Here is a 21,514-nt window from a genome sequence, read left to right as displayed (position 1 = left end):
TAGAAAGCTTCTGTACATTTTTATGCAGTAATTTAACTTTCTAAGCAATCACAGTGTGTTGTTATAAGACTTACATTAAGTCCTTTCATGTAGGCTGGTACACTTAGTTACAAACCAGGTGAAAATGTCTTCTCTGTGAGTGCTGTTTATATGTTTAAATTCCTAAATTGATTAAAATGTGTGGGATATGTCAACTTCTGAGACTAAATAGTACCCTTCATCTCCTCTGACTCTAATATGGCAAACACACCACATGCTTCTCAGTTTATATTGTGTGTGACTTGCAGCTCACAAGCTTGTGAGAATACTTCTTGTTGGGATACCTTGCCCAAGTTTGTAGTGTTCTGTTTACTAGAGTTTTCTTTATAAAGTGAAATTTAAGTATTCCCATTAATCTCACTTTGTCTGTGTATTAATCAAAGTGCTTGTGTCGTTTCTGTGGTAACTCCAGCTTGTTGCATTTGATATTCTTATACATGATAACAGTTACTATAGAAACTTGTCAAACCTTCCATAAGATGCAAATTGCATATCTTTAAAATTAACTAGAAAAATGGCTATTTTATTGGCAGAAGCAATACTTGTCCTTCCATCGGTGAGTTTGTTACATGCCTGTCAGTAATAAGGCCGTATATGAGAGGGAACAGGATGTAATAAACTTCCTCTTTTCTCTTGATTGTAGAGAACTACTTCCTAATTTTCCTTCAGTTACACTGTGAAATCTTTAATATCATCTGTAATTTACTGATTCTGATTATGGGAAGGAGCTGGTGACTAGGATTAAGACCATGTTCACAGTACCACTTGCATTCATCCAGAGTATTTGTAAAAGACAATTTGCTGCATGACTATGCTAATTTTGTTTTTAAAATACTTTAAGTTTGGATTTGGTGTAGAGCAAATGAATCATTGTCCTGATTTTGCCGAGAACCTATACATTTGCCCAAAGCCCTGTGTTTGTCTTAGGGACTGGATTATTCTCAAGCCTAATTTTGTGCTCATTTAAATGTTAGGTTTGGGAAAGCCTAAATCTTAATGTATTTGCTTACTAGTATAGGATGTAAAGGTGGGTGTCCAGATGGAATAAAAAAAGGCATTTGCCAAGGCTTGTCTAGTGATAAGGGAGGAAGTAAAAGAAAAAACTTGGTTTCCTTTCACCCTTCTTGTCCAAGAGACAGAGGAACGTGAGGAAAATTTACTTTCCCAGTACTGTGAATTGCAGTTTCTTTAAAATGTCAAGTATCAGTTGTCTTCTCAGAGGACAGTCAAAACCATCTTTCTTTGTTTCTCAGGTGTCAGAAGCTTTGTATGTCCAATATATCTCTTTCTCCCCAAGCCAATTTGGAGAGTAATAGCCATTTCAGCTGGTAGGCATCTGTGCCATTGAGCCAAAAGGTCTCAGTCCTGCTTGTGGCTGGTGTAGTGCTTAGAAACTGATTGTGGTCCTGATGAGGCTGGAACTTTTATCTTCAGACCCTGAAGTTTCCATCTAAACGTTTTTACTGCAAAGCCAAGAATTTAAAAGGAAATGTCAGACCTGTTAAATTTTAACCTTTACTTGGCAGCAATGGGCAAGGCAGTGTAATTATTTGGTGGTAGTACCTACGTGGCCATATGTTATTCTTTCCACAGGGACTTTGCTTTATTCATTGTGAACGGTGCCCTCTGAAAGAGCATCTAGTCAACATTTTCTCTGCTGCTCAGTGTGTGGCTGTGGGCCTTGTTGACTGTATGCACTAATACATTTCACTCATCCAGCCTTTCCTGTGGCAGCTGTCGCTGCAGCAGGCACATACTTTGGAGTAGTCAGTTTTCAGAGGGTCTCTCTGAGATAAAGACATGTTGCCCCAGAGATAAACATGAGGCTGAGGGGTACAAAGAGTAGGACTGGAAGAATCTGCTAGCTCTGAACTTGAGGTTTGTAGGCTCTGGCTTGCAAGGCCTTCCTCATTTTGTGTGCTAAGACATAACATAAGGGTAAAATAACATTCCCATCAGTGAGATGTGTGCTCCTGTAACTCATGGAGATGATGCCTCTGCCTCACATCAGCAACTAAATTATGACCTGAACAGCACTTGTGAGCAGTTGCTTGTGACAGAGGCAGCTCCCCAGAGCAGGCTGCTGTGTTGGAGCTGTTATGCCATGCTTTCTTGCTGCAGTCCCTTTGCCATTTGCCATGTCCTGTGATGCTTTAGGACCTAGAGATGGCAGTTTGATTTAATGGCCTGGTGTGTGGTCTGCTGGAGACGTGGTCTGTCTGTTCCCTGAAGGAGGCAGGAGTGAGGTGGGATAGGGTATGATATTGATACCCTTTATCAAAAATGAGGCTGTGGAGGCTCAGTTCAAACTCCATCTCCTACAGCAAGCAAAAGACCAACTACCTCTTTTCAAGAGGACCTCCTGGGCTTTTTTCAGAGGTGATTGGAACCACATACATTACAAAACAGGCCCTGTAGACTATCCTTATCTTAAAGGGTCCCATGTGAAGAAAAACCCTGGTTGTCCACAGCATGTGTGAGGCAGGAGGTGATGCAGCATGTGTGATTCCAGTGTGATGTTAAACACCTTGGTTACCACTAAGGATACCTAAATAAGAGGAAGTAGATGCAGCCATTGCTTTTCAAAACCGAGGGATCTTAAGGCAAGACATTTTTTAAATGCCCTTTTCAATCTTTTGCTGTAAAAATAAAGCAAAAGATAAATATGTTTCTTAACCCACCTTATTCTGAACATAATTACGTATGGCATACACATTGTGTGTCCCAAACACTAACCAAGTGTTTTCCCACTGCCAGGCATCCCCTCACACTGGCAGCCAGGATAAACTGCTGCTGCAGTAGTGGATTTTTTAATCCACATTCAGGCTGCCACTCTCCCAAGAAGAACCACACTCTCTTTTCCCCCCTGGTCCCCAGATGAAGCATTAGTTCATTGCATCTTGAGCCCTTGTTCCAACCAAGACCTTACACCCAGCCCTGAGAAGCACATTTGGTTTAATCTCTTTAATTAGGAAAGAAGTAACAAACCTTATGGTACTAAAATGGTTAAAAGGTCAATTAATTTTCAGTGCCAGCCAGATGGATTGATTTTTTTGTTTGGTTTGTTTTCCTCACTATGAATCTGAACAACATACTGGCTTTGGCTTTGCATGACTGTTACAGGATACAGTCACTTTTCCTTACAGAATGGGCAGCTTGAAATCTTGAGTCAGTGGCTCGTTTTCAAAAGAAAAACGTTGCTTCTGACGTTGCTGGAAGTTTTGGTGACATGCTGTTGAGACTCAGTGTCACTCAAGCTGCTGGGTGCAGGGTTGGCAGTGCTCTGCTGTGGTGAGGTCATGCAGAACCTCTGCCCTGTGGCAGGGAGCCACGCTCAGCATTGGGCACTCGTGAGTGTACAGCCTGTACGGAAGCCAGGAGCCCCTTGGTTTTGGAGTGTCCAGGCTGGAGTGTGCTCTTGGTGGGGGGAACCCTCTTAGACTTCTCCATCCATCTTGCTGAAGCTTTGTGGTTGCAGTGCTGCCTGTTCCCAAGGTGGTGATGGGTGGTTTCTGTGTGGGCATACCGGTAAATCTTGTATTTCTACGTGGGTCAGGAGCACGGTGTGTGAAGTTTGGCTTCCAGACACCAGCCTGGCTTCACAGTTATCCTTATGGCCAGCAGATGGAGTTGAGAGAATATTTCTTTTTGGAAGTGAAGGAAATTATTTCTCCTTGGTTCTCTTGACTTAAAATTGGGTTGACACATCTCCTCTTGGATGTTTTTTCCTGATCTCTTATTAAACTGTGTCTTGAGTTTTCTGTTGGGTTTCTCCTTGTCTCTTGTTTCTCTTTATGTCCTTTGGGTTTCTTTATTAACAGTTTTTGATCAAAAGAGAGGAAAATGTTGACTGGGAGATGAGAATGTCTTAGGTGTGCCTTGCTGCAGACCTCCTAGAGAGAGGAAGAAAACTTTAAAACTGGGAGGCCACATTTAATTAGAACAAGTTGAAATGTTGCTACTTAAAATAGGTATCTCATATTTTATTCTACAGACCATAAGTTAAAGGCTTTATGAAAATTCTCTATTGTGTCTTTACAGCTTACTTTCTTAAGTGATTTTTTTAGATGTTGTTTTTGGTTGTTTTGTTTTGTTTTTAATTATTCTCTCTTTCACTCTGGGAAGGGTCTGTGACCATCACCCAGTGGCATGCTGTATGGCTGCTTGCTGCTCTCACCAGCAGTCTCCCATCTGGTGGGCTTGCTGTTTGCTGTGCTCACCTTCTCTCTTCCCAGGAATGCTCACTCCTCTTCCTCAAGAAAATCCAACCTAATTTGAAGTGGAGCAGCAGCCTGGCAAACAGCTGGGAATAGCTCTTGTCTGTTTTGCTCAACCATGGTCTTCTAAATGAAAAGATCCTAATAACTTAGAAACAAATCTAACTGATAATGACCAGTGCTGGAGAAGCTCTTATGTTGGGAGCAAAACTAGGCATCTCTGTTCTGTCTTGGTGTTCTGCTCACCCATGCTCTGTATATGAATGTTTGTGGTGGAGAATATCCATTGCCATCCCTCCTCTGCTCCTGCAGTTGAGGTGAAGTGCTCATAGCCAGCACTCTCACAGCACAGCTTTCCTTCACTGAAAACTTCTCATTTGTCTCTTATCCACAGATTGGGATTTTAAACATTGATCATTCCTCAGTCTGTTTTACCACCCAGGAAGTTCTATATAAAGCTGTCCTAAAATTTTGTTCACTAAATTTCCTGTATGTGAGAGCTTGACTCTGTCTGCAGATTACTGTCTCAAGCTTTGTTCCTTTCTGTTGCTTTGAAACACTTGTTTGTGGTGTGTTTCTTGTCATTTGCTGGTCCTTCATTTCAGAAAGCTTATAAAGACAAGGAGATAGAACTCCAAAAGTGCATTTTTAAGAAAGATGCTGATCCAGCCTTCATTCCCAGCAGAGTCATCTGCATAATACTGAGACGTTTGCTGGTTTTAGAAGAAAGCTCTTGTGGTGATTAAAATCCAAGTGCATTGAGGGTGCTCTCTAGGACCAACTGTTCAAGTTCCTTCTGTGGAACAGCCAGAGGAGCCTTCTAGTCTTCAGTGTGGTTGCTGTGAGCTTGCAAGGCTCACTCCCCAGTACCAGCTTCAGAGTTGGAATTTATACTCCATGTTTGTAAGTGGAAGTTGGAAGATGAAAGTATTTCTCTTCACTCTTGACAAGAAAACTCTGCCTGTAGCTATGTCAATGCCAAAGCTTTGAAATCAATCTCAGGCTCTGAACATACTCTTCATGTTAAGATCATGCATCATGTTGGCTTTGTATGCAGGGGCTGAAAGTATCACCTCCCTTCTCCTCTCATTTGTAGCTGCACTGCTGAGTTAATGGTAGGACTTGATGATCTTAAAGGTCTCTTCCAACCAAAACTGTTGTGGGTGTGCTTTGCAAGCTCTCAGATTGGTCCTACTAACAGGCTAATGTCATTTCTTGCCACTCAAGTCAATCTGTTGCAGTTTTTTGACCGAGCAGGGCTCCGTGGGTTGTTCAGAGATAGGAGGGGTGTCTTCCAATCTTAATGTAAATGTGTGTGAGGGAATGGTTGGAGCTGGGTCACACAGTGAATAGGTAATTCAGAGAGAAACGTTGCTAATTGAGAAGTGTTCTTCCAGGTTTGTAGTTCCTATGTGTATCCACTTTATGCCCACTGTCCCTTTCCTGAAAGGGACCCTCAAGATGACACTGTGAGGCTGTGATGGAAGGGGAACTGAAGAGGTTTGGGTGTGTTTCACCTTAGGTGCCTGAGTGAAGGAGGGCTGCAGCCTTGCTCTTTGCAGATACTGCTAGGGTTGTTTTTTTTGAAGTGTTAATTGACAGACTGGATGTGCCTGTAATGTAAATGCACACGTGGATGACATGTTAAAAACCTCTTGTCACTAGTAAATAACATCCCTGTTGTAGCCCACGATGTCAACAGACTGAGAAACCCCAAGTATAAAGTGCCACCTGCCTTCTGGTTGGGGTGAGGAGAGGTCTATAAAACCAACAACTATGTCAAAATAGTAATCCTTTGTGACAGTGCATTCTTAATTATCTCATTAAGGTCCACTGTTGATTACAAACCTGTCTTAAAGAACTGAAAGGCATTTTTAAAATGCAGGAGTTGTCCTGATACAGTGAGTGATTCCAGAACGTGGTATTCTTCTATGAGTGTGAAAGGAAAGAACATGGAAATGAAAAGTAATTATGAAGGAGGAAATGTGTTTTTAAAATGTAATGCTAATTGGAAGCTAGGCTGACACTGAGGCTGCATTGGGCTGTTGACCTCTTTGAAAGGTTACCAGTGCTGCTGAGACTGGTGCCTACTTATGTAAGAAAAGGTGCATAGTGATAGTGTTTGCTCTTGACAGACAATATTGAGTGCTTTTGAATAAAAACACATCCAAACATAGAGGATTACTGGTCATCTCAGTAAACTGAAAGCGTCGAGGACCTTTGTGTCCATCTGAGTCTGTGAAGATGAGATACTTGTGCATCTGTGCTGCCCAGAAGCACAGGAAGGTTTTGCTCTTTGGTGTTCTGAAGACAAGGCAAAACTATCTTCCTATACGTATATATAGTTTTCATAATTTTAAGTGGTATTAATAATTGCTTTACACTATAGGAGTGCTGTATTAGTCTGTTTCTAGAAAACTAGTTAACGAAGCTACCATCCCTGTCAGGGATTTTAGCAGTGTTCCAACCCTTGATCTCTCTGTTCTATCTATGTTGGAACTCCCCAAGGTAGGATGAGGAGCAAAACTATCCTTTTTTTTTTACCTCGTGTAGCTGGCCGTTGAAGCATTTGTTTTAATTGTGGGAGCAGAAGTGCCTGAATTTCCTACTTCATCAAGAAAATTGTTAGTCATTCAGGTGAAGCAGCGTGAAATCTCCCACTCGTTCTGGAGTGGAGTGATTTCTGTGGCTGGTGGAGGGTTTACACATCTTCAGCGTGCCTGCAGTGCACCAGCACATCCCTGCTTTGGAACTGGTCCTGCAGGCCACTGCTCCTAAAAGACAAACTAACAGGGAAGAACTCAACTTCCTCAGTCAACAGTCCTGAAAGGAAGATAGAGGGTGGAAAGGTCAGTCAGTATTTGCAGGTTTAGGACTTTACAAGGTTGAAATAGTGACCAATGTAAGTCTGTAGAACTTGGGCAATATTCTGAGTTCTTTTTTTGTGCCTACCTGCAGTCACTCTCATCTGGACCAAGACTGCTTGTTCTTCTAACTACCGACACTCCACGATGCTGCATTTTCTTAGTCTTCCAAGAAATCCTTTTTGGGTCAGGGCCTCTGTGCTGATACAGCTGTAGTAACGTCTGTTAACTGGTAGGGTGGTAACAAAGGGAGATTTGGCTTGGGAAACAATTCTTCGACTGGGATGAAAACATCACTTCCAACAAGATTTTCTTTGGCATGGTCTCTGTATTTTTTTTTCAGATTGGCTGAACTAATTGTTTCCTATTTGTGACCCAAGAATTGTTTCAGCAAAACCTGTCTGCTTTTGTAGATTTGTTCACGGGAGAAATGAAGGCTTGATTTCAGCTGCATGCACTGGGAGCATAAGTGGATGAGTTTCCTTCACCCTCCTTCCTTTCCTTTTATTGCTCTTCTTCTTGCAAGAGAGATGCAGCAATTCCTCTTAGAAATGAAGGCTTGATTTCAGCTGCATGCACTGGGAGCATAAGTGGATGAGTTTCCTTCACCCTCTTTCCTTTTATTGCTCTTTTTCTTGCAAGAGAGATGCAGCCATTCCTCTTAAGACTTACTGTACCCATTATCAGTGGCAGAGCCCCCACCTCCTTCATCAGAGTAGGCTACAAATGGTGAATTCTGTCACATAAGCATGATTTTCCTTCAGTGTAGCAAGCAGGCTTTGGTCAGGAGGTCTGTAGACAGCACTGAACTATTTGCTGTTACCTCCCCAGTATAATCTTGTTCTTCCTATATTCCACTTCTAAGTGGGTCTGATGGCTGGTTTTCCTTAGGTAACTGGAAGTTGGTGAGCTTTTCTGTGGTAACCTCTTCTTACAGTGCATAGCCAAAGTGATTCTTGGGACGGTTTCATGTTTGTCCATGAGATTCGTTCAGGCTGCAGATCACAGGGATTTAAGCACTTCTGCAGTCTGGTATCTGCTCCTGCTATCGGAGTCTGTGCAGGCTGTGGATGTGTTTAATTTTGAAAAGCAGGTTTCAACATTTGTTATCCTTCAGAGGTACAAGAAGGTAGTGGAAAAGCTTCTAAATCTGTGCTGAGGAAATGACACATTAAAGAAGCTGTTTCTTTTCTGCACTGCTACGAGCTGTATCTTAGACTGAAGATCTGTGTGGGTATGCAGGCTCTGTCAGGCAGGGCTTGGGCACTGCTACAGGGGGGATGTCCCTAAAGAATGGATGCTAGAAGGAAACCAGGGGTTTTTACAAGCTGCTGTAACCTGACATCACCCTGTAGCGTTATAACCAGTTCACTTCAGGAGACACAACCCAATCCAGATTTAGGTGGCCCTTTCTGGAGGAAAGCTGTATGTACCTTACCCTGGAAATTTTCTATGTGGAAAGAATATCAGCATTGATGAGAAGAAAGGCTAACTTAGACATGGAAAATCAGTTTTACCTTTTACTGTATATCATGAAGACAGTCATACAATTTTGACTGTCTTCTCTGTTGGCCTGTTCTTTCTGTTGGGGACAAGGGACTAGGATCAAAGTGTATAAAACCTATAAGAGGAAAACATAATACTAAACAGACTTGAATTCCACCTCCAAGTGTGGTAAGAGCTTATGCTGGTTGGAATTGTGATCTGTCTAATCAACAGATGATTTTTGGATGGGTTGTTACTTAAACTACTTTTTGTAAATGTCGTAAGAGAGAAACCTCCTGGTGCAGTTTTCCTGTTCATGGCTAGAACAGGAGTGTTTGAGTCTGCTGGAGCCTGGCCTAGCCAGTCATAGCAGCGAATACCCTTGTGAGACTCAAACGACGCGACGAAGATCCGAGGGGAGGCTGGGGCTCGACGCTAACCCTCTCTGTTCTCTCAGCCCCAGATGCAGACCCAGGTGCAGGCGGTGGGCATCGTGCCGACGCAGGCCATGGCGGCCGGGCCCACGGCGGACCCGGAGAAGCGCAAGCTGATCCAGCAGCAGCTGGTGCTGCTGCTCCACGCCCACAAGTGTCAGCGGCGGGAGCAGGCCAACGGGGAGGTGCGGGCCTGCGCCCTGCCCCACTGCCGCACCATGAAGAACGTCCTCAACCACATGACGCACTGCCAGGCCGGCAAGGCCTGCCAAGGTGAGCCCGCCGCCCCGAGCCTGCTCTGCCACTGCAGCCCCCCGAGGCTGCTCGGGCCTGTCAGCAGCGCTTCTCCTCTTGTCAAGGAGAGCCTAGGCCTGGCACAAACGAGGGCCAGAACTGGTTCTCTCATCAAACAGCTGCTCCCCTTTTTCCTTACCTTCGCCCCCTTTCCCTTTCTGATCTCGCTGCAATTGTCAGTTTAGAAAACAAAATGCAATATTTGCCCTTTAGAAGTAGGACAGTACCAACGTAGCCTTGCAAGCATCTTTTTCATCTCCTCTGTTGTACAAAGAGGATGTAATATCCACCATGTCTTTGTCCTAGGCTTTAGTACTGCTTTCCTTCAGTTGTTAGTGGTGTATATTTAGTTTCCTTTAGCTGTGTTTAGTTCTACATCCAGTATTGCTTGTTACAGAGAGAGAAGAGTTACTCTAAAAAATTAGGTGAGTTCATTCAAAACCAATTAACCAAGGAGTGACCTTAATTCTATTGCTTTTCCTTGTTACAGTTGCTCATTGTGCATCTTCGAGACAAATCATCTCCCACTGGAAGAATTGTACTCGGCACGACTGTCCTGTGTGCCTTCCTTTGAAAAATGCCAGTGACAAAAGAAATCAACAACGTAAGTAGCTGTTTGCTGCTGTCACAACAAAAGGATACTGTTAAAATAAAGTGGATCAGATGTGCAGTGTAGAAATAAACTTTTGACAGTGTCCAAACAAACTTAATAGCTGTCTAATAATCTTGTACAAGTATTAATACAGGGATGAATTCTCCTTTCTGATCACTGAATGCAATTTATTACTTAAGTGCACGATCTGAGACTTTCCCAATTATTAAGCTCACATCTGTTTTTAAAGGCAACTCTTAACTGGTGTTTTTTGTGAGGCAGCTCAATGGAGTCCAGTTATAATGCAGTTTTGGATAGAGTTAAGGTTTTGGGGAAGACAGAAGCTATTTTATTATTTTTCTTGTGGCTAGAAACAACTTAAGTCAACATGCTAGTGATGTAGAATTATTAAAAATATTTGGTAAAAAAAACCCAAAACATTCTTGTGCACAAAATGATCTGGCCTGGGTGTCTTGGTCATTAAGTGTATTTACTGCTGCTACAGACAAGCACCAAATTCTGCAGATCACAGTATTCCTGTGTTTTATAGTAGCTTGGCTGTTACTGCTGATGGGGCAGCCAGTTTCTAGTGCATTTCTTTTCCCTCTTGCTCTGAAACAGAGAATACTGACCTTAGCTTGGTAGGTTTGCTTCTCATCCAATCCTTTGAAAAGTTGCCAAGCTAGAATATTTTACAGCATAAGTGCAGCAGTTCTAGCAATCTAAGTAATGCTATACTGAGGTGAATTTAAAGAAGGATTAAGAAGTGGAAAACAGCTGGAGGATGTGCAAAGCTTGTACAGTGGAATTGTTAGAAGCATTCTGCTAATTTCCATGTAGGCTGAGACTGCAGTGAGGAACACTAATAAACCTTGGAGGATAGAGAAGAGCTCCTAGGTTAGGTGAGATTAAGGTGAGAGAGTAGCTTGTAAGACTGTCCAAATTATCCATTTGGGATGCTCTCATTATAGTTTCAGGAGGGTGGTTTTTTCCCTCCAAACTGAAAAAAATAAATACAGAACTACCTGAAGGTAAGGATTTGGGCTTTTGTTTACCAAGGAGAAGTTGGGTAAAACAACATATGTCTTGTGTGTTGAAAGTAGTGATTTGTTGCAAGCAATTAATTATGTTAGACCATAGAAAACTGTGTTGAAAGCTTTGCCTTTAATGGCACGGTCCATTTGTGCATAACATCCGTATTACACAGTTGTTATCAAAGTGCTAACAACGCTGAGCACAAACAGGATTGGTTTTTCAATACAAGCTGCTGTGGAAAAGGAGTTTGTGCAGTATTTGTACGTCATTCGTGCAACTTATCAAAAGAGAAAGCACTTGAACAAAACCAGTCCTCAAACATAAATTCATTATGGGATCAAGTAGGATGTTGTTTGAATGCAACAGAATGGTCATGGTTAAGTGTAGAGTTTGTTGCATGTGGGGGAGATAAAGAGGAAATCTTCTATTCAATTAATCAATAATGCATGGGTAGTAACCATCAATATTTGCAGCTTAGTGAGCTGAGGTTAAGGTTCTTTGTTCTGGATTGTCTGAGTCATACACGTAACATCTTGGGGTTTGTTTGAAGGTAAAGGATGAACACTAAAAATACTTGTGTAGTTGTATTAAAGGATGACCCCCTTTAGACGTTCAAAAATGCCCTTTGTGAAATGATGTACATTAATATCTGCATTGGAAAACACTGCCAAATCTGGTGAAAACTAACATAAACTAGGTTAAGTTAAGGCTTGAAGGAAATCTTGACTCTCTTAGGAATAAATAATCATAGCAGCATCTACTAAACTGAGGGGAGGAGGAGCTCTAATTACAGCAGAATATGATGAAAACATTTAGAAAAGGAAAAAGAAATTATAAGTGTAATGACTCTCGTTATTTTATCAGCCTGTCATCCTTATAGAATGATTGCCCATGGGATGGTCATTGACTTCAAGTCCTAGAACCTTCCTTCTTATTCTCATTCCTGATATACCATGGTTATTTTGAATCCTGTTGTATCTCTGCTGGACTTTAAAGCATCTCCTTCAAAGTGTGCTAGTCCTCCAGAAAGTTCTGCCTGAAATTCTCCATTGAAGTAGCATTGCTGATACATGGCAGTGTGGGGGCTTGCTTCCACCCTTCCCATCCACAGGGGTTCCTGTGCTCTTTGTGGCTGTCTGCTCCTACTCCTTGGGGGTTTTGCATGCTGCAAAAAGTCCTGGGGTTTGGGCTCTTGCCATGGAGCTGTTTCTGTACAGGCTTCTTACTCCATCTTTTAGTATTTTGATTCTGTGCAAGGAACATCTGTGCCAGGTTTCACTTGTGTAGCTTTTTTTAAAGTAATCTTGAACTGTCTTTTAATTGCTGATAGTAACATGCCTTCTCCCAAGTAACCAGTGATAGGACAAGGGCTTAAATTGTGGCAGAGGAGGTTTCAATTCAATATTAGGAAGAATTTCTCTCCTGGCAGAGTGGTGAGGCCTTGGAACAGGCTGCCCAGGGAGGTGATGGAGTCGCCACCCCTGGAGGGGTTCAATAAAACCTTTCAATATGACACTTTTGGACATGGTCTAGTTATTTTGTTATTTTTCACATGCTAAAACATTAAGCTTTTCTTGTGAATAGAGCAGTGACTTCTGTGTTTTGAAGTAATCACTTGAAATTTACTTGAAATGTCTTGGGGTTGGAAGGATGTTTCTCTTGGGAAGTATTTCTTGCCCCCTTGCTGAGCCTACCACAGTTTGACTTGCACACTCTTATAAACTGCTATTGATACCTTCCCTAGTTTTATAGCTTTATCATAACACTTATTTTTCTAAAGATTCATCTTGTCGTACACATGCTTGAAATTCTTCATTCTCCTGTAAATTTGAGACCACTAATCTTCACCTAAAAATGGGATTTTAAAGAAGATTAGGCCAGAAATTCTGGACTGTGTGGACTTGGGGATGAAGCGTGGGAATCTGATGAGGGAAGAGGAAATAGGGACTAGGAGCTAGCTTGCTGAGGGAGCCAGGTTGTTGAGTGTTGGCAGAAATGGAAAGGAGGCCTGGCTGTGTAGAGCATTTGGGAAGTACCCCTTTGCAGAGAAGGGAGGAGTACGTTGGTGCACAGGGAGATGTGTTCAGAAGAGGAGCAGCTCCTTCTTCACTAGAGCCCATTCCCTGGGAAAACTGGAAGAGAAATCCAGTTTGTTCAAGTCTTACTGTCTAAAAGCTAGAAAAAAAAGTGTCTCTTGTTTTTTCAAGTGCTGGAAATGACACATAATGGTGACCTACCAGCTCTCAGTTATTCCACCAAGCCCCAGGATAGATGGTTAGCCCACGGGTTGAGAAGTTCCGTTCATTGACTAATACAATGCTGTGCTGTGAAGGCTTTTAGTTTAATGCTTAACTTAAAAATTAAAACAGCATTGGTGGTGAAGTTTAATACTGACACTTCCTACTTTTAAGTTGCTCGTAAAATCTTTACTTATCCCATTATTTGATTTATCATACAGCCTTTAATTAAAGGCTCGTGTGCACTTACCGTTGTATAGCTGCTGAATTCTGGGCACAGGACAGGCTGGTGCTGAAGTGAGTCAAGGTCACCAGCAAAATTTTTGCTCCAGCCCCTTTTGAGTTAGAACCAATGTAATGAGCAGAGTGAGGAGCTACAGGACAGAGTATTTGAACATTGTTGAATAAGTCTCAGTTATAGAATTTGGAAACAGAATGAAGAATTTAAAGTTAGCTTCTCGAAAATGGATTAATGTGTTACTTTCACTGGGGTGCTCAGGTTAAAGAAGCACTGGGATTCATACTCTAAATAGCATTAGGAGTCTGTGTTTAAAGTCAGTTCTAATCAGCTGGTGAGGTGGAGGGGTTCCCCTCTAGAAGACACAGATGCAGTTTCATTCTGGCAGCATTATCTGCTTTACACCCTGAAACAGCAGACCTGTAGATGAGGTGGTGTTTGATCATTCAGATTACATCTGGAGGGCCTCATCGGGCTGCTCAGGAAGTTCTGGGGCTGCTTCACTTCTGCTTGTTTGAACTTTCACTCTTAAAATATATAAACACATGAGACTGTAACAGTGGGACATACAGAGCTCAGTTGTCTTTAAAGCATTTCAAACCTGAATGGTCCTGAGCAGAGTTATCCTCACACTTGGAGCTTCTGTCAGGAGCAAATCAATATCGGAAGCATCAGGCAATAAAACAAATCACAGTAGATGTTGTTTCATGTAAGAGTGGCCTAATGTGATAACTCCTGTTTGTTTCAGTGCTGTATTTATTTTAATTGATTTGATTTCCTGTGGTATCTGCCACAGAAGGGACTGTGTTTGCACTTGATCTGTCCAGCAGGGAAATTTAATACTCTCTCACTCCATCTTGTTTGACACATTGAGATAACGTCATGCATTCATATGAAACCAATGTACAAACAGACAGAAAAAACCCTTGGAAATGGGATTCCTCATGTTGTGAAACTACTCAATACATTATGCTGTGAGCGAGTTATAAAATACAGAAAAGCTGAGACCAAATAGTCAGAATCACTCATTTCCCTGTTACAAGTGTAATCCTTGGTGTATGAACGTAGTGTGTCCCCAGCAATAACACTTCAGTTTGAAGTGTGGAGGGAACATTTGGCTGTTTACCAGCTTTAGTGAGTTTTGCCTGCTGGAATGGGTACGTGCACACGTGTGGAACTTCATCGAGTCATTGAACCATTCTGACTGGAAGAGACCTTCAAGATCAAGTTCAACCATTAGCCCAGCACTGCCAGGTCTCCCTAGAGATCATGAGTCGTCTCAAACTGCAAGTCAGCATGGTAATCCTCCCACATTGTCCCCTTGCAGTAATAGTTTTTATAAGTAGTCTTTGACCTGGTGCAGAAATAGAGATCTGGAAGACTGATCTAACTGAGGTAGACTTCCCTGGACTCGGCAGCATTGTGGTTCCTAAAGCTGCTCTAACACAAGGGCTGAACTTGGACTTCATGGTAGCCAGTCCCACTGCCAAAGTCAACCCAAACCCATGGGCAAGAGGTGGTTGACTTCTCCAAGCTCTGTCTTAGCCTCACTGTGAGCTTCAAGCCGCTTGCAGTCCTCAGATCAGTGCCAGCTTTTTTTCCCCAGAAGACCATGAGGAATGGTGAAATGCTTGGCTACCCTCAGTGGGATGGCTAGAAGCCTTTCTCCTGTTCCAGCCTGCAGCATCACCCCTGGTCATTCTGTCATCTCCAGAGATGTGCCTCTGATTTACAGCCAGTGCTGAAAGCATACGGGGGTGTTTTGTTGTAACTTTTCCAGAGAAATATCATTCTCTAACAAGCTGGAATTTTTATTAGCTCCTGCATCAATCCTTTGCTGTCACAACAGCCTCTGAAGCCTTTTCATTTCCAGGGTGCCACAAATTTTGTGCTGTTTAGCCTTTCTAGAGGCTTCCTATTTCTTGGCTTGCACTTGTGTAAAGGCATCTTTCTCTGACATTGTGTGATTCCAGAGTGCTGTGTGCAAGTCCAACAAGAAATTCAATTGCTCTTTAATAGTCTCTCTATTTTTTTTTTTATGAAACTGATAGGATCTCAATCACCTTCTGTCTGTCTTTTTAAACTTGCTTGGAAATGATAAATTTCAAAAGTTATGATCAATGTGTTGGCAGAGCATAAGCACATGTAAACCCTGTGTTGAAAATACTGTGGATTATCCTTGGGGGTGTAAAAAGGGATGTTTTCTGTGAGGCTGCTTGATCTGGAGAGGGGGGATATCTGACTATATTTATTTGTAGTTCCTTGTTCAATGAGATCAAACTGAATTCTTGTTTGGAGAGTGCAAAGTATGGGCTCTGTAATGTGTGTTTTTTTTTTTCTCTTGGATGGAAACTGAAAGCCTGTGTATCCTTTTCATTAGTTCTCTCAGTTTCCATAGTGGGTAAGGGTTTAAGAAAGCCTAGATAGATAATGCTGTTAATGTCTCAGAAGGCTCATTTTCCTGTTTTTCTTTTTTTCCCCTAACCATGTGCCTCTCTTAATATTTCAGTAAAACAGCTACTGTTGCCTATATTAAAAGCTATTACCCTTGCTATGTTTAGCTCACAAATTTGTAATGCACATTAGATACTTAATTACTCAAGGGGGAAAATGTGAAGTCTTACCAGAGTCCTGGTTATCAGAATGCAGCATCTCCATAGTGAAGCATATGTTCCACGTGTCATTCACAATGGAACTTGTTATGACTTAGGATGGCAGCTAAAAAGAGGACCAGAAAGCAGATTTTTATTCTTTGGGTTTAGCAAGAACTACTTTTCTTTATTGTTTTCATCTTCTGTCTACAATGGAAATGACTCTTCCCTGCATCTGTGCTTTCAGAGGGGTTGTTTGGTTGGTTGTGGTGGTCATATAGGTTAATGAATGCCTAAATTTTATTACCTAATTATTCACCAAAACCTGTGGCAGGCTCATCCCCTATCCGACTCCTCAAATTAATTTAGATTTTGTCAGTCAGGGCTTTTCATATGTCTGAATAACTTGGGTTTTAGGGTAATTTGGCCTTCAGAGAATGCATCTAGTGACTGCTTGGAATGAAAATTTCTACCAACAGATCTTCAGTATTACCTTAGTGTCCAAGGACACAGTATTTGTGCTGAACTCAGGATCTCTGTTCTGGAGCCAAATATTTTGACCTTAAATGGGCTTGATGGGAAAGAGGGAAGTAGAGGAATAAATTTTTTTCCCCCCTCCTTAGTCTACTGTCCCAGGCATGAAAATCCTGTTTAGCCTTATACTGGAGTCTGTACTTCATGAATATTACAGTAACTACGGGTTTATCTGTCCAAAATTTACAGCATTTCTCTTTAGACTGCACGTGTTAATTGCTAGGGTGGTTTCCATCCTGTAGAATCAAAGGCTGAGTTTCCCTACTTGGCATCTTGGGTGTTGTTCCGTCCTTTGGCAGAAAAATACACACACCATAGAACTCTATGCATGTTCTGTTGATTCTTGGCATGATGGTATTGTTTGTCCTCACTGATTTTCAATTTTCTCTTATCCTTTCTTTTTTATAGCCCTTTTAGGGTCTCCAGCTGGTGGAATCCAGAACTCCATGGGCTCTGTTGGCGCAGGCCAGCAGAATACCCCGTCGCTAAGTAATCCTAATCCCATTGACCCCAGCTCCATGCAACGAGCCTACGCTGCTCTGGGGCTGCCATATGGCAACCAGCCTCAGACACAGTTGCAGCCCCAGGTACAAGGCCAACAGCCAGCACAGCCTCAGGCTCACCAGCAGATGAGGACCATTAGTGCATTGGGTAGGTGGAAAAAGCACCCAGAAGCTGAGGTGTTAAAATAAACTGAACTGTTGAGTTTTTAGGATAGTCTAGTCTGTGCACTTGATCACAGGAGTGACTTTCTGCTCATGTTGATCAATAAATTCAAATCATACTATTTATTTAACTACTGTTTATTTATGTTTGAATATTAGAAAGCTTGGAATACATTTCTTCTGCCATTGTTTAGTTTCTTTTAAAATACAGCCCATAGCTTAGTGTTGTCTGATTAGACAGAATTGCTGAAGGAATTTGGTTTAGCAAGTATTTCACCTATTCCAGCAGACAATTCTGTCTCAAATGCTAATTTATTTCTGGAACTTAGATGTTAGTCTTATGTTCTTTTTAGCTTATCAAACATAACTTGAGAGTTTATGAATTTAATTTTAATAGACTAGTCTTTGTTCAGACTGAAAGTAACTTATGGAACCAAAAGTAACTACGTATATACACCACAGGAGATGTTATCATAAAAGTACTTGCCTGATATGCTGTTTCTTTTGTTAACTGGTTGGGTCAGTAAAGTGTAGTTTTGACATGTTACCATCAAAATTGTGAACTGGGTACTAATGCTGTTTAATTTTGTCCCAAAGGAGCCAACCAGATGAACCTTCCCGCAGGAGGAATAACAACAGACCAGCAAGCTAGTCTAATTTCTGAAACTGCTCTTCCAACATCCCTTGGGACAAATAAGTAATGCACACATTTTCATTCTTGCTCAATTAAACATTTATTTACATACTTATAAATGTAAATAAAGAGCATGCTTTAAAAACTAATTGTATTGGCATGGAAATGATCAGTCACATCTACAGCTACTCTCTTCTTTCCTGTTTCAGTTCTATATCTACCACTTTATTGCCCCAGAGGTCCCCAGAATATTTAGTGGTTTTAAATAAATGCCCAAAGGAAGAATATTTTCTATTTTTCAGTGTACAAATATCTTAACAGTTGTGAGCACAAATGCAGGCTGGGCTGAGCATGGATTGAGAGCAGTCCTGAGGAGAAAGGCTTGGGGATGCTGATTGATGAAAAGCTCAACACAAGCCAACAATGTGCAAATGCAACCCAGAAGCCTGAGGCTGCCCCCCCAGCAGCGTGGGCAGCAGGGCAGGGAGGGGATCCTGCCCCTCTGCCAGCTCTGTGAGACCCCCCTGCAGTGCTGGGGCAGCTCTGGAGTCCTCAGCACAGCAGAGCCAGGGACCTGCTGGAGCGGGGCCAGAGGAGCCCCAGCAATGCCCCGAGGGGGGAACCCCTCTGCTGGGAGCAAAGCAGGCGCGCGTTGGGCTGGGGCAGCTGAGAGGAGAAGGCTCCAGCTGGGGAGACCTGCTGGGGGCCTTTCAGTATCTGAAGGGGGCCTACAAAAAAGCTGGGGAGGGACTTTTTATAAGGCCTTGTAGTGACAGGATGAGTGGTTATGGCTTCAAACTGGAAGAGGGGAGATTTAGATGAGATGTAAGGACTTAAGTTCTTCACTGTGAGGGTGGTGAGCCCCTGGCCCAGGTTGCCCAGGGAAGCTGTGGATGCTCCAGCACTGGAGGTGTTCAAGCCCAGGCTGGATGGGGCTCTGAGCAACCTGCTCTAGTGGGAGGTGTCCCTGCCCATGGCAGTGGGGTTGGATCTAGATGTCTCTAAGGTCCCTTCTAACCCAAAACATTTCATTATTCTGTGATTCTTTGTTGTTCATACCTTGTCTTGTAAACTCCTGAGCTTTGCTGCTTTAAGTGTTGCAGTTTGTTGGTACCAGAATTTCACTTGGGGAATGTTTCATGCGGTAGCTAGAAGTGGTGGAAGCATTTACTCAGTCCCTTCAGACACGCAGCAAAACTCCACATTCTCTTCCTGTAACTGTCCCTTTTTTTCTTATTCTAGCCCACTAATGAATGATGGCACAAATTCTGGCAATGTTGGAAACCTCAGCTCAATGCCAACGGCTGCACCTCCTTCTAGTACCGGGGTAAGGAAAGCATGGCATGAACATGTCACTCAGGACCTGCGCAATCATTTAGTGCATAAACTGTAAGTATTCACCAAGACTGTGTGCTTTTCCTCACTGTTTTTAAAGAATTTCAACACAGTAGTTCTATTTAGCTGAAAAGCTGTTGAGAAATCAGTGGTGCTCTGATCAGTAGTGGTTCTCTGATGTTGGGCCGCTGAGGATGAGCTGTTATCTTGAACCCTCCTCTTCAGTTCATTCTTCATGCTCATTAAGGAGTGGGCATGAAATTAGTTTATACTGCTAGTAAATTAGCTCTGCTGTGGTAAACAAGTATTTAGACTCGACTGTTAAACTTCACATTTCTTTCATCATTGAATTTGCTTTAATCTTGTATGATATTGATTTATTTTTTAAAACAATTTTGATATGCTTTTACATATCTGCTATATCAGGGGAATGTCTAGGGTGAATATCATAAAGCTGTGTTGAGTTTTTTTTTTTTAAGAATTTGTCTTTTATTCTTTCTCCTTCCTTGCAGTGTCCAAGCCATCTTCCCCACTCCTGATCCAGCAGCACTGAAGGATCGCCGGATGGAGAACTTGGTGGCTTATGCCAGGAAAGTGGAGGGAGACATGTATGAATCTGCTAACAGTCGGGTATGTTGCTTCAGTCCAGATGTGAAGTGTATGTTAAAGAGCAGTGGTATCACAAATCTGTAAGCACAACGAGAACCATAGAGAATCATTTCACTCAGTCTGCAAAGTGGCGTCAGCTCAAATCTCTGTTACTCAGAGGGAGCAAATCCCTTTTGATTGAAATGCTGAGGATGTGATTTCATTGTGACACTGTGGTAATTCCACCCTGAAGGAACCACTCCCTGGAAGTTTTCACCAGTTCAAGGCAACGTTAGTAGTGCCAGTAATAACACCTGGTGAGGTCTTACCTGATCAGAATTGTGAGGTCCTTTCTTAAACAAGGGAAGAGTATCTGAAGAGAGTAGTTAGTGGCATTTCAGGTGATAATCATCCAGAAAGATGGTAACACTTAATCTGCCCCTCTCTAACCATCTCATCAAAGAGCTGAAGGCAGAATGCAGGTTTCACTTCCTAGAGGCAGGCAGGCAGTGACCATCCTCACAATGCTGCTGCTGTGTCACCACTGGGCAGTGACAATATCCTGTTTTCCTTATGGCTACCAAGAGGTGGTTTAGCAAGGAAGACTTGTGTGTGATCACCCTTGGTTGCTGTTGCAGCTTTAGAGAACAACTTTAAGGGGAGCAAGAATTTCATAAACATGTAGGCATCTAAATACCTTCTTAGTAAGGATGAGTGTAGTAGACTTCAGGTTATAAAATTGTCTTCTGACCTCTATGCCAGGCAAATACCCAGAAGTATCTTTCTTCACCCCTTAGAACAGCTGTCTGAGCCTCATTGCCAGAAGTCTCTTTTATGGGAATTCATTGAATACATTTGGCTCCAAGCAGCAAAATTGGAAGAAGGGAGTTGTTTAGAAGCTATTAACAATGCCATGTGGGACTGCATCCTTCTTTTAGAGGAGCATCCGTTCTACTTTGACATTGAAGAACAGATTAGTATGAGCTATCACTGTAAGGAGTTTGACATTGCTTTAGTAGTATGGGCTCTTTGTGAACACGTCCTTTTGCAGGAGTCTTTGCAGTGGGAAAGTAGCAGAATATTAAATATAGGAGTAGGAAGGTTACAGGTAAAGTTTCTTGAACAGGAGGAGGGAAGGGGCTCTAGTGCTTTGGGATCAGACAGCAGAAAGCATCTGCAACAGTGGTGTTTTGAGACATTTGGAGGAGAGGAATGACCTAAAAACAAAGCTTTATATTGTGACACTGGACTTTCTTAACAAGGCTGGTGAATACCTGTCTCAGTAGGCTTCTGAAGTGAACTCAATCCTACAGTGATAACAAATTCTAGTTTTGAGGAAAATTGGATGAAGACAAAATGATTGTGGGACAAGCATCACTCAGCCTTTGCTCCATATAACGCTGGGTTTTAGGAGCACAGGCAACCCCACAAAAGAATTGTAATCTTGAGGGTTTGGGGTGTTCTCTTTTCCTTTAACAGGTGCATAATCTCATGCACTTGGCATGTGGGTGTCCAGCAATTGCTGACAAGCACAATTGTCTCCCTTGCTGTGCACTGTGACTGTCTTATTTGATCTGTTGTCAATGTGGATTGAGTAAAATGGATTTTTCATCTTGTACAGATGTAATGTTTAGTTGTGTGTGCCCATGGACTATTTTTCACTGATTTCCTCCATTCCTTTGGGTGTTTGGCTGATTTTGTTGATTCCCTGCAATGACTGTTGGTAGTCAGG

The 21,514-nt window shown here is 42.3% G+C and overlaps 1 protein-coding gene across 1 annotated transcript in view; it reads left to right on the top strand.

Annotated features, from left to right (window-relative positions):
• Positions 1 to 21,514, top strand: part of CREBBP (CREB binding protein) — a gene marked incomplete at its 3' end in the record, with an annotated part of 76,083 nt that overhangs the window by 21,737 nt on the left and 32,832 nt on the right. The window contains exons 4-9 of the mRNA XM_008936450.1: positions 9,063 to 9,312; positions 9,824 to 9,937; positions 16,969 to 17,211; positions 17,823 to 17,922; positions 19,102 to 19,248; positions 19,707 to 19,824. Of these exons, the coding sequence (XP_008934698.1) occupies positions 9,063 to 9,312; positions 9,824 to 9,937; positions 16,969 to 17,211; positions 17,823 to 17,922; positions 19,102 to 19,248; positions 19,707 to 19,824 (972 nt within the window). The remainder of the gene's footprint in view (positions 1 to 9,062; positions 9,313 to 9,823; positions 9,938 to 16,968; positions 17,212 to 17,822; positions 17,923 to 19,101; positions 19,249 to 19,706; positions 19,825 to 21,514) is intronic.

The sequence above is a fragment of the Merops nubicus genome, unplaced genomic scaffold (genome assembly GCF_000691845.1).
Source record: "Merops nubicus isolate BGI_N331 unplaced genomic scaffold, ASM69184v1 scaffold3033, whole genome shotgun sequence".
Lineage (NCBI taxonomy): Eukaryota > Metazoa > Chordata > Aves > Coraciiformes > Meropidae > Merops > Merops nubicus.
The sequence above is the reverse complement of the archived record's forward strand: the minus strand, read 5'-3'. Positions and strand labels throughout refer to the sequence as shown.